At 36.9% G+C, this 13,361-nt stretch overlaps 1 protein-coding gene across 5 annotated transcripts in view; it reads left to right on the top strand.

Annotated features, from left to right (window-relative positions):
* Nucleotides 1–13,361, top strand: part of LOC131075585 (protein NUCLEOLAR COMPLEX ASSOCIATED 4) — a 190,874-nt gene that overhangs the window by 117,366 nt on the left and 60,147 nt on the right. For all 5 annotated transcript variants that reach the window (XM_058012434.2, XM_058012433.2, XM_058012432.2 and 2 more), the window contains 2 exons: nucleotides 7,029–7,087; nucleotides 7,251–7,425. In XM_058012434.2, coding sequence (XP_057868417.1) covers nucleotides 7,029–7,087; nucleotides 7,251–7,425 — 234 coding nt within the window. The remainder of the gene's footprint in view (nucleotides 1–7,028; nucleotides 7,088–7,250; nucleotides 7,426–13,361) is intronic.

The raw sequence follows: 13,361 nt of genomic DNA, 5'->3' as shown, positions 1-13,361 counted from the left end.
GAGAAATAAAGTAATTTCTAAATATGTCATCAAGTGGAAAAACTTACCTTTGGAGGATGCAACATGGGAAGGAGAGGAGATCCTTAAGTGTCGTAGACTAAAAATGCTTGAGGTGGGCAAGCATTCTTCAGGTGTGGAGGCCTATAATCCCCAACTCAAATCATGAGGATTAGCAGCACATTGGCTGTCCTTTCCTTGGATTACCCAAGAGGAAGAGGACTTAGAGCATTGTTGGGTAAATATTGGAGTTTTCGGCTTGTTCACAATTCTAATCTTAAGTTGTGTGCACGTCTTTTTATGCAACTTAAGTGAACTTAAGTTATTTTAAGTTGGCATGTCTTTTTAGGCAACTTAAGTGACTCCTAGCGAAAAGTCTTAAGTTGTCCCCCTTTTATGTACAAATAATTTGGGAAAATGCAGACATAATTGTAGGTAGAAATATAGATGCAGGTCAGTTTCTAATTTTTTTGAAGATCAGTGAAAGAACCAGTCAGCAAAAAGGGAGGGGAGGGAAAGTACAACTGCATAAAGTTGAAATTCGTGGCAGGTGGAAATACAATAGTGGGCAGAAAAATTGCTTTTTAAGAGCACAGGGGAATTATTTGTAGTTGCGGTCCCTTTTTTTAGCAGTCTCATGTTTGGTAGTTGTCCATCTGATAATACATTTTGGAAATCACTGGACATTTTGTGCTCGTTTGCACAGGTTGCATAGAAGAAAAAATGGCACTATGTTATTTCAAAACCCTATTTATGAGACCTGCCAATCAAAGTTTTAGGCATAGCTATTTCTATTCTAATTATTCTTAGTTCCATGCAAAATCTTGTACCTTTCAAATCTGCATTAATTGTTTTTAAAAGTTTGAAAGTTTAAATGGGGTAACTTTTGGTATCAAATTTGAAAATTGTCAGGCTAGTATATTACTGTAAGGGGCACGGAAACTCATTGGGAAAAAAAATAATATATGGAGTCACAAGATATTGATGTTTATTGAGTATTGGATTTGTGATCGGATTATCGTAGGCATTAAAACTAGGCTTGCCAACAACCTAGATGATTTTGAGTAGTGTCATAGTGAAGCTCTATTATTGTTGAAGTTATCTATGTGTGATGATTTAATTCTCAATGTCTGTAATGCTATGTTTGCTTTTTGTAATAACCATCCTAGATTTTTTTTATAATTTTGACAATGAGAATCAACAACTTTAACTTGCCAAACAGAGATACACAGCTGTTATAAAGTTCTGATATAAGAAATCAGCCTTCATATAATTGCTATTACAATTGCTTTGATGGGAAATCATTAACACAGAGGTGCCAATACAAGAAATAAACATGATAGTGAGATACCCACTAGGTAATGTCTCAGATGAAGGATGGAGGTAGACTAGTTCAGGTCTGCACACACTGGAAATAGACTTCTACAGGGCTGAAACGACTGTACATGAGGTTAAAGGTCTGCTGTCCAATGTTGCAGGTCAAATCAGCAATGAAAATATCCTTCAGACACCTTCCAAACTCACCAAGAGCACCTCCCTAGGTTTCTAGATAACATCAAACTGACCTAGCAACATTTCAACACCCTCGATTGGCAAGGAGATGGCAGCTACAGGTCTGAAAGTGACTGCTACAGAGGCTGCATGTCTGAAATGACCCCTGTTGCAGATCAATAGCAGTGGAGTCCTTCATAAAAATACCTCTGAAACTAAGAGTGTAAATCTGCCCCTTGCACACCTAGCCTCTCCCAGCAACCTCCAAATATCAGGAAAATGGCCACCCAGTAGTCCGATAATGTGTTTTCAGTAATGCACCTCTCAAAACTCCAGTCATCCAATGGAAAGATGCCTCACTATATTAGTCAAGATCAAGTTGCCACCAGAAATGATAAAAAGCTCCACTAAGTTAGGTGCTCCAGCCCAATAAATCCTTATGTCATGTTCCAAGCATGATATACAAGTGGTACAGCCCCTTAGAAAATTCAAGCAACTTGCAAAGAGCTTTCAAATGCCTCAAAGGGGGTCGCCCAACTAATAAAAACTCTGCATACTCAGTTTCAAGTGATTTTCAGATCCTTTCAACACCTTTTCCTAGTGAACAAGAGAAGTACGACCAGCTAGGGAAAACACTAAACCCTCAGTATTGTGTGACCAGCAAATAGGTAACTCCAAAATACCTCAAACTAAACAACAATCTCTGCAAAATGACAAACAATCAAACCCCGAAATATTTGCAAACTTAGAACATGTAAAATACCTTCATACAGAAACTCTGATGAAGAAGAGTGGTGATTCTTAAATTGAAGCACTCCAACTAGCTATGTAATGTCCCTTTACGAGTACAGTACCTGATTATCAGTAATAATTTTATTCAATATGGTTATAGTACCAACCAATCCTAATTTTAAGGGAACATTCCTAATTACATCTAAGAATCGAACTTCATATTAATTAATAGCTAACATTATTTATTTATCATGCATGATTTACAATAAAAGGAAACTCTTAACATAAGTTAGATCGTACCTTAACCTGTAGCTGAAAGCCTGATTGTGGATAACCCTGCAATCATAAGAATGTGCACACACAATACCTACAGCATATACATAATATGAGTCAGTCTAATGTAATAACACTAACATGCAGACAGGAGAAGTTATCATGGACTAAATGGGAAAGCAAAGGGCTGCTTGCCTACCAAATCCAAGGGTTGGTTACTCCTAACCCCCTTGCTAGCTGGATAGTTCCCCTATGCTCCCTCCTTAATCCTTAATACCTTCAAACACTCAGACTTCACCTCTGCCTTGGGCAGACTGGCAGGGAAATTGTAACAGGCCTCTTGACTCCATGGGTCTCTGACCACATGACAGCCCCTCGTGGCCACTGGTTACTATCTCCAGTGCTCTCCCCAAGATAGAGATAAACTTAATATTCTAACAACTCTATAAGATATTCAGACTTAATTTACATGTATAATTCTCGTAATCAAATTGTCTAATTATTTTCAGTATAGCGCAATTAACAGTGTATTCAGACAGAATTAAATTGATTACAAATAGATTATATAAATATCTTACAGAACCATGCCATTACTGATATAAACTTCTACGTCTCTACCTAGTATTGTTGGCAATAGTTGCTGTGCCTGTATTATATATTAATATCTGCCAGTGGTCTTATGTGACCGTACATTGGTTAGAGAACACTGTCTTACTTGTGCGTGGTGTAATCAAACTCAAGCTGCCCGTTAATATTCCCGGTTTCCTTTGACAGTACGTGCTGACGTAAATGTGATATAGCCCGAGGCTGGTTTCTGGGCGATACTTTCCTTCTTCCCTTCTCCATGTTATTGGCTTAACCCGCCCGTGACCCTATGTATACGTGGGGAAACAACGCGATGTAAGGGAGGGGAGTTGTGACTTCTCCAAAAGTCATGACTTCTTTTCTGAAGTCGTATTTTCTTATTACCTGACAGGATTAGTTTACTTTCATAATAATTAACAATTAATTTACTGTTTATTGATATGCCAATTAATATATAAACAGTCATCACACAGACTATAATTAAATTAATTAATATATAAACATTCATCACACAGACTATAATTAATTTAATATACTGATACAATGTTAATTATACAGAGCTATAATTAATTAAATATATTGATATAATACATTTATTCATCAATTAAATGTGTAAATGTGGAATTGAATAAATCAATAAGATACATATATTCATGCAACTGTCAATATATATAATTACATGATGAAGTGATAATTATAAAGTTATAATAATGAAGGGTTATTGCTGGCACATGACAAGCTAGGGATTGTCTTTCAAATCGGAAACTACTAATCCAATGAGGATTTTCATACTCAAAGAACCATGGTAAAATGCACAAGTTCAATTCAACAACATAACAACATAAAAATTCTTCAGCATATGCAAAATGAGAGCTCTAACCTCTTTTTGTAGCTTTTGGGAGGGAATTTGTAATTTTAAATTATAACAATTCCTTTTCCCTCAAAAAAACCTTTTTGAAATAATAGTAACATTTCATGTGCAAAGACCTCCCTTCACTAGGCATCCAACTTTTAAAACACTTCATTACTTTTCCAATGAGCTATCACATTAAGTTGTCCTTTTATTATTTCTCAACATTAGACAACATTAATGAAATATCAATTAATTATTCAATAGCTCATCCAAGTTGTAGAAAGCATTGAAATTGAATCAGAATCAAAATCTGATCTCACTAGGATGATATTGAAGACGATGAAAGATGATTGTAGCCAATTGGGTGACTTGCTAAAAATAGATGTGCTCTCCAAGAATTTTGGAGAACACACTTGGAGTCTGGGAACACTTTTGAAACTGTCATAGTGATCCATTAAAGGCAATTGAGCTCAATGCCACACAAAAACCTAGAAATGTCAAACATGCACCCTCCAAGAAGTTTGGAGTTCACCCCAGCACACCAAGAAGCTTACCAGACAACTTGGGAACTGGCCAAAAGCTCACAAAACAATACTGCATAAAATGGGGACATTACACATTTACATTTTGGGATAATTTCGAGAACAAATTTGAAATATGAAGAAATGTTGGGTCTTGCTCTTTAAAAATATTGCCTACTAAATTGCATGGGATTATGGATGTAGTCAATTGGGTGACTTGCTATAAATAGACGTGCTCTGCAAGAAGTTTGGAGAACACCCTTGGAGTTTGGGATCACTTCTGAAAGAGTCATAGTGGTCCATAAAGCCAATTGAGCTCAATGCCACACACAGTAACCTAGAAATGCCGAATGTGCACACTCCAAGAAGTTTGCAGTCACCCCAGCACACCAAAAAGCTGACGGGACAACTTGAAAACTGGCCAAAAGCTCACAAAACAATTTGCGTAAAATGGGGACATCACACATTTACATTTTTTTATATTAATGATAGTGCACAAAACAGATTACATTATGAAGAGCCCTTGCTCCAACCAAGTTCAGGACTAATCACCAAGAGTACAAAATACCAAAAAATATGACATGAGGTCGGAGAAAATGTAACAAATAAAAGTAATTCTATAACTGTCCTAATCCTAAAAGTTCAAAACCCAATCACATTGTTACTGCATTCAGTCTGGTCACAGTCATAGGTGCCTAGAGGAGGCATAATATCTAGATCAGCAATCATGTACCATTAGGGCTCCTGAGATCTCTTACTTCCTTTGTTTCTCAGTTGAATATCAGAGATGGTGATCTTTTTTTCATTGCACTTTTACATTTTGGATAATTTGAAAAATAAATATGAAATCTCAAGAAAAGTAGGGTCTTGTTTTTGAAAAAATTGTTATTGTCTACTAAATTGAATGACGATGGGTCCTTGTTAAAACATCAGTTCAGTAGTGGTTTTGTGGCAAAGTTAGCTTCAACAAACCAACTTTATTTCCACTAAAGCTGAATGTGAAGCAGCTATGGGTGCGAGTCGTGAAGCAATTTGGATATGTGGAATTTTGGCAGATTTTCAACTTTCTGGTCAAACTCCTACTTTGCCTTTTTGTGATAATTAGGGAGCTCTGAAGTTGATAACGAATCTAGTGTATCATCCTCACACTAAACAAATTGAGATTCATTGTTACAATATTAAGTAATTGGTGGATTGTGAAGACATTTCTCTCCATTCTGCATTACTTGGGGGCAGCCTGCTGATTTAATGACTAATCCTCTTGGTTTTGTTTACTTTCTCAAACTTTGGAACAAGCTTTGGTGATGTTTCTAGTTTTGTCATTGTGGAGTAATAGAATATAATAGAATGATGATATGATAATATATGTTTACACTTTTATGAAATAAGTAAGGATTTAGAAGTCTCTTGTAGATCATTAATGAGGTTGTTAAATTTCCATTGAGTAAGCCTTTCCTCTCGTTTCTTTTTCTTATTCATACTAACAAATCAGATCCTTCCTTATAGATTGTCATCCTCAAAAATTTAAATATCATGTCTTCATAATGAAAAATAATTTGCCACCAAAAGAAAATATGGAACCAAATGCAATGTACATGGATAGGATGATGATATGATACTGACAATAATCTAGTGAAAATTTATTTGAAAATATATATAAGATTTTTCAAAGTGTTCATCAAGTGACCATACAACCTTTACCTTTCAGATTGCAGATTATTTTGTCAATTTAGACTATAAAACATACACCAAATTGATGTTTAACTAAAAAAACTACCTTTATTCAAGGTGCTAATAATTTTTTTCTTCCGTAAGATGTTGGAAGTTACAAGGGGGCCTCCTTCTCATTCAACATATTCAATGTAGAAGCAACATAAGCCACTTAATCAACTCAAGTCAACATAGAGGCCACATAGATGTCACTTTTGGGGATTTGAACATGGATCTCCAACATGAGAACCTTATGGCCTTGCCATTTGAGCACTACCCCATTGACAGATTTAAAATATGAAATTTATGATTATTTAAACACAAAATAGGGGTTCATTTCTGTTAGCTTACTAAATCTATAATATTGTTAAATTTGTCCTTGTTCGTTATATTTGTATGTAAATGACCCAACCTAACACTATTTTTACAATTTCTGCCTAATAAGATAATTGGTCCCCACAACTTTATGCTGTCACCTGTGTGGTAGATCCTCTCCAATGAAATATCTCATGTAATATTAATGTGAGTAACATTATTTTTGATTTGGAAGAATGTTAGAAAACTTAGAACACCTTGCACGTTATCAGTTATAATCCTATGATTGTAAAATTTCTCTTGGTTCCTTATCCTTGTATGTAAATTACCAACCTTGCTTTATTTATACAAACTATGCTTAGTAGGATAACTGGTCCCAAAAAATTTTTGCTGTCACTTGAATAGTAGCTCTTATCCATTTGACATCATACATTTTATGAATATGTGAATGAAAGCTTTACTTGGATTTAAAAGAATGTTAGAAAACTTATAATGCTTTTGATTTGTAAATCTATCTTAAAAAAACTTATTGTCATGTTAAATGTTTGCAGGTTCTGGCTAACTTGCATAAAACTGTGGTTCCATACTTGTCAACTCCAATTCTGCTCAGGTAAAAGATGTTTAATGCGCATGTTAGTGCTCCTAGAAAGCATACTGTTCCTTATATTAAATGGTTGATAATTGATTATTGTGTCTCAAATTGTCATGGTCTCATTAAGTAATTTTAGAGAGCTTTTATCATTGCTAACAGTTTTTTTTAATAACATCTGCAGTGACTTTCTTACACGGTCATATGATATTGGGGGCGTAACCAGTGTGATGGCACTAAATAGTCTTTTCATACTAATTACACAGCATGGCTTAGAGTATCCTGACTTTTACAACAAGCTTTATGCACTCTTAGAACCATCAATATTTATGGCAAAATATCGATCCCATTTTTTTGAGGTAATGTTTGTTTGCTAAGTTGCAATTTTACTTTCATCTATGTGATGGTTGGGACAATGCAAATTTGCTGTCACAAATCATCCAAAAAGGTAAACCGCATTAATCCAAAATATCGATCCCATTTTTTTGAGGTAATGTTTGTTTGCTAAGTTGCAATTTTACTTTCATCTATGTGATGATTGGGACAATGCAAATTTGTTTTTACTAATCATCCAAAAAGATAAACTGCATTTATCCAAAATACTGGCAAAATATCGATCCCATTTTTTTGAGGTAATGTTTGTTTTCTAAGTTGCAATTTTACTTTCATCTATGTGATGATTGGGACAATGCAAATTTGTTTTCACATATCATCCAAAAAGATAAACTGCATTAATCCAAAATACTTTGCCTCACCTTATATCATCTTTGGGGTGGATCTACCTGATAATATGTAAGAATCCTTTCAGGTATATGATTTGCTTTATATTTAATTGTCTTAGTTAATTAAAAACTTTGAAAATGGAAGTGATTGTCAAGTTATATATTTTTTTGTAAGTTAGTTAACAAAGATGATATTTCACTTCTTTGGGTTTTCGGATATAATGGTGGATATTGTTCTTCTCTCTTGATTCACAGTTCAAGATATTGTGTTTTATTCTCCCCAAATGTTTGAATATGTTTTGAAGTGATACCATAAATTCAGATAAGCTGTCAGGAGATGCATTACAGATCTCTGATTACTGCTTATGATTGAGACAATATGACCAAAACGTAAAACATTCTATAATCAGCAATCTTGGTATTAGAATTAACATAAAGATAACATTCAATAAACCAATACTAGCAAAAATCTTTTGGGGAAATAAATAGAAAACAAAAAGATTAAGCTTTTTTCAAAAAATTGGGATTAAATAGGGAAAAATTTAGATTTTCAAAAATTGTAAACAAATGCAAATAAAAAGGAGAAAAACCTGCTGTTTTTAAATTTAAAGGCATTTTAATAGCATAGATATATATAGAGCAAATAAAATTGAGAGTGCCAATTTTTCAACAACCAACAATAGTTTCAGCTCTTAATCATGAAAGATTAGTACCTAACCCAAATTGAAGCCAACAATAATAGATTTTTTTTTTTCATTTTGAGTTCTGAACAAAAACTGAGAGTGAAAGCTGATGCTGCATCCTCCTACTATGTATATACATTGATTGAATGTTTGAAAATGCAGGGCTTATGCAACATTTTATTGTCATAAGCTAAAGTCACTAGGTTCTAATTCAAATTCGAATTCAGCAACAATAAAATTTGGATAAAGTTCGGCAAGGGTAAAAAATTCGAAAAAAAAATCGACATTAAATTCGCCTATATATATTTGAATTTTATAAATATATAAATAATAAATTCATTAAATTGTCAAAATAATTTATTTTTTTTAAATATATTTGAAATAGAATGATCAAATTTATTATTTTTTAAAATAAAATAATATTATATTATATTTAAAAATTATTCTTTATATGTTGTTAAAATTATTAAAAATAAAACAATATATGATTTTTTTAATGCATTATAATAAATTTAAAAAAATATTACAATATAAATATGTTCAAAATTTTAATTTTTTAATTTATTAATATATAAATAATAAATATGGTAAATATTATACATAAAATAATAAATATATTTAAAGCTTGCAATGGAGTTTCGCATTGCATCCATGGTGAGCTTACAATATATCTATTATTTAATATGTATTCAACTATACATTGTGTTTTCAGAAAGCTCCCCTCCAAAGGCATTTTTTGCAGCGGCATTCATCAAATTGATGGCATCTTCTCACCGAAGGCATTTTTTGTGGTGGTGTTCATCAAATTGATGGCATCTTCTCACCCAAGGCATTTTTTGTGTCGGTGTTCATCAAATTGATGGTATCTTCTCACGGTTTACGCATACCTTGGTTCCAGCATGACGTTAAGGGACTCACTTTTATCTACACCCGAGATTTGCACCTTTTCCTACAGAATATCTGTTAAATGGCTGAATGTATTTCAATTTAAAAAACCCGAGTTTTGTTTTGTATGAACATTGGAACAAATTTTTAATATTTTATTGAAATTCGCCAAATTTCGAATTTGATACATGGAATTCGGCGAATGCGGTGACATAGGTCATAAGTCTTGTAATTTCTCTATATGGTTTTCCTTTTTTTTTTTTTTTTTTCCTGGCTAAATCTATTATTGTTTTAGCAAGGTTCTCCCCATCTCTAGATCTACTGCTTAAGTGGTTTTTGTTCATGTAACTGTTAGAATAATGATTAATGCATAGTTCGAAAACTTGGACTCAGACTTGCCTTGGCAGCCTAAAATCTTGACTGCGATTCAAAACTTGCCAAAACTTGGCAAAAAACTTGGCAAATCATATAAGTAAGTTTCACTGTCTCCTAAATCAGCTAGCTGGGATTAATGAGAAAGTAAAAGATGATGATGCCAAAGCAATACTTCTGAATAGTTTGCCTAAAAATATGTCTAGAATGGTGTTCACATTAAGCATGGTAATCATTAGTCTTGAAGGAGTAATATCTACTCTACTTGATCATAATGAAGACTCAGAATCTAAAGAGGTCTTATTTGTACATAACAAAGCAAGAAAAGGAAAGTACAAATCTAAGAATATTCCTTCAAAAGGAAAAATCAAATGTTTCTATTGTAATGAAATAGGACTTGTAATTTTGAATTGCAAGAAGAGGGGACAAGATCCACTAGATGATAAACTAGATCATTGTGCTTCCTTGGCTGAAGAAACAAATTGGAAAGAATATGTCAGTGATGAAGAGTTGTCATGTCCTCGTGATGAGGAATATGTGTAATGTCCTTGATGTTGGTGGTAATATTGTACAGGAATAAAACAATAGTTAATTAGGTAGTACTTTACTTTGTTAGTAATGTAACCGAGGGGTGGTAGTTACGCGTGCGACAGTTGTCCCTCGCAACCCCTCGGTACCTTTATATACCATGGAAGGTAACTTGTAAAGGCACATGATTATGAATGGAAATAGTATCTCTTATTAATGCCCAATCTGCTAAATAAGGACAAAAACACGAAGGAATACATAGGGGACTCTGAATCCGCTTAACAAGCATTAATTCTCGAGCAACAAGTAGAACGAAGAAGAAGATTCAAGAGGATTGCCGAGGAAGGAAGCGGCGGAAATGGCAGCAATGGCTTTGGCAAGGGCCAAGTTTCAGTACTAATAGAAACCACCAGGATACGGTTGGGGGACCTTTCCCTAACATTGGAGGAGATCGGTGATGGGAGTACGGTAGAGCCGTGCACGCCATACAAAGGTGCTGAGACTAGGAGGGTAGACGAGACAGACAGAGAACAGAGAGGTGGAGGATACCGGTGCGACTGAAGGTGTCAGGAGGACACAAGGTCACGGTAGTAGAAGCAATCTGTTCGGTGCAGGCTCATCACACCCTGGTAGTTAGAGCAACTTGGTGGGGGGACCAACGGACCAAATCTCGGCGGAGTACCTTTGGGATGACCAGTGTCTGGAGGAGGAGTTCCTAGAGGGTCAAATTTGAGTTCCAGAGGGCAGATCGGGCCGCTGCCAAGGAACGTAATGGCGAATCGACAAAAAATGCCGAAGTTAACCAGAGATGGGAAAGAAGACCCCGTACGACATTGCCGTACATGTGAAACAATTTGGTCGGCCAATGGCGTGGCCAATAGGGCGGAATGGGTGGTGCAATTCCTTGCCACCCTACAAGGAGTAGCCATCGATTGGTACTTGGATGCCGATAAAACCAAACTGACAACTTGGGATGAATTGCACAAAGCCTTCGAAAAGGAGTTTCGACTCCTCAGAGATGATAATGAAATCGTAGCAAAAATCCTGAGCACCAAGCAAGGGAAAAGTGAGACCATCCGAGCATATAGCCGACGTCTCAAGGAATTGTTGGGAAGAATGGATAACTAGCTTGACGATGGGTTGAAGAAAAGGTGGTTTTTGGAGGGCTTAAAATCGTCACTCAGAAGGAAAGTGAAAATTGTACCCCCCACATCCTACGACGATGCTTATAACCGGGCAATGGACCTGGAGAGTGAAGGGAAGACATCCAGGATAAAGAAAGACAGATCCTCTAAAGATGAGGACTCCTCTGACGGAAGTAGCAACGACAAGGGGTTGAGTAAAAAGGTGCAAGCCCTTCAGAAGGATATGCATCGCATGAAGGGAAGCACGAGCGAAAATGAGGAAGTATGGTTCGCAGAATGTAAGGAGGAAGGTCACACAAAAGGCTCCTGTCCAAAAAAGGCCTTCTGCGATATTTGCCAAGTGTTGGGACACTCTACCAAAGAATGTCCCTACAACATGAAGACACGGGGGAACCAAGTGCTCTTCACCCAAGAGCAGCCGTCAGCGATAGCAGGCACATTGCAGCCTCAAGCCAACACTACGACATCATCTGGCGATTATAGAGGTAATCGAAGGGGAGGAAGAGGCAACAATAATAATAGCAATAATTGGAGTTGAATGCAGTATGATGCCAAGGGACAACCGATGATTTAGTGTGGGCATGCAACCAGTGGGGACACTTTGCGCGGGATTGCCAGAAAGAGGAGGCACCGCAACACTTGTGAAGATGGTGTGGTCCTAGAGACCACGATGAGACAAATTGCCCCAAACCAGGGGTTAATCTCCTCAACATTCAGAAGACTGGTGATAAAGAAGTACTGGCAATCACCCGTGCCCAGACCAAAAAGGCCACTTATCCCGACCCCTGTACAGAGGAGAGATTGAGGGAGGCAAAAACCAACATTGAGCGTGAGATGATGACAAAATGATAGAACAATGCAGAGGTGGTGAGTACATAATCTCGTACTGAAGCCGAAAATAACATAATTGGGCAAGTACTTCAAATGGAGGTGCCAATAAGAGTGAAGGACCTTCTAGACACAATGCCACAGCTGAGAACCGCCATTTTTAGTTCCGTACAAACCACTACACAGGCACCTTTGGGTGCGACACAGGCGGAAGTTCCGGTCAGCCACTCGGCTGACCCAATGTTGTTGGCCTTAAATTGTGGTCGACATCCTGTGATAGTAGATATGGGAATTCTCGGGGCTATCCTCAAAGACACCATCGTGGACGGAGGTTCGGGGGTGAATGTGCTACCAGAGGATACGTGGAAGAAGCTCGGGAAGCCAACACTATGGCCACCCACATTCAACTTGGTGGGAGCAAACCAACACGGCATGAAGCCACTCGACACCCTGATGGCCCAGCCGCTGACCATCGGCACACAAGCCTTCCTATTGGATTTTGTGGTAATCCCACTGAAGAAGAAGGGGTATGACGCCATCTTAGGGAGAGGGTGGCTGGTTACAGCAAAGGTGAACCACAACTGGAAGAAGAACACTCTTTCCATGGAGAAAGGGGGGCAGAAGTACATCATTGACCTAAGGACCCAGGTTGTCGGTGAGGAGCTCACATCATCTGACTCGGATTCAAAGGACTCAAACAGATGGGACTGGGATTCCTATGAAGGTAAAGACGAGAGGGAACCCAACAATGAAGGAGTGCTTGAACTTGATGGATGCTCAGAAGATGACATTTCCTCATTGAGTGGACTCTTCCATTGGCAAATGGAAGATTATGAAGTGTTTCACCCTGCTTTTCACATGTTGCAAATTGAGGACGAGCTAGGCGAGAAGGAGGAGTTTCCGCCAGAATACACGGAGTATAAGGAAGGAGACGCCAAAGTAAATGATGTTCCGACGTACGGATTTTCAAAGGATAGACCAATGCGGTACGAAGACCCCATCGTGAAGGAGACAAACCTAGGAGACTTTGCCACCCCTAGAAATATCTGGTAGGCGATGACTGGAGCTCAGTGCTAAAGGCAACAACATTCAAAATCTTCATGGAATACAAGGACGTATTTGCTTGGTCCTA

The sequence above is a fragment of the Cryptomeria japonica genome, chromosome 5 (assembly GCF_030272615.1).
Source record: "Cryptomeria japonica chromosome 5, Sugi_1.0, whole genome shotgun sequence".
NCBI lineage: Eukaryota > Viridiplantae > Streptophyta > Pinopsida > Cupressales > Cupressaceae > Cryptomeria > Cryptomeria japonica.
Note: the sequence above shows the minus strand (reverse complement) of the source record. Positions and strands in the feature narration are given on the sequence as shown.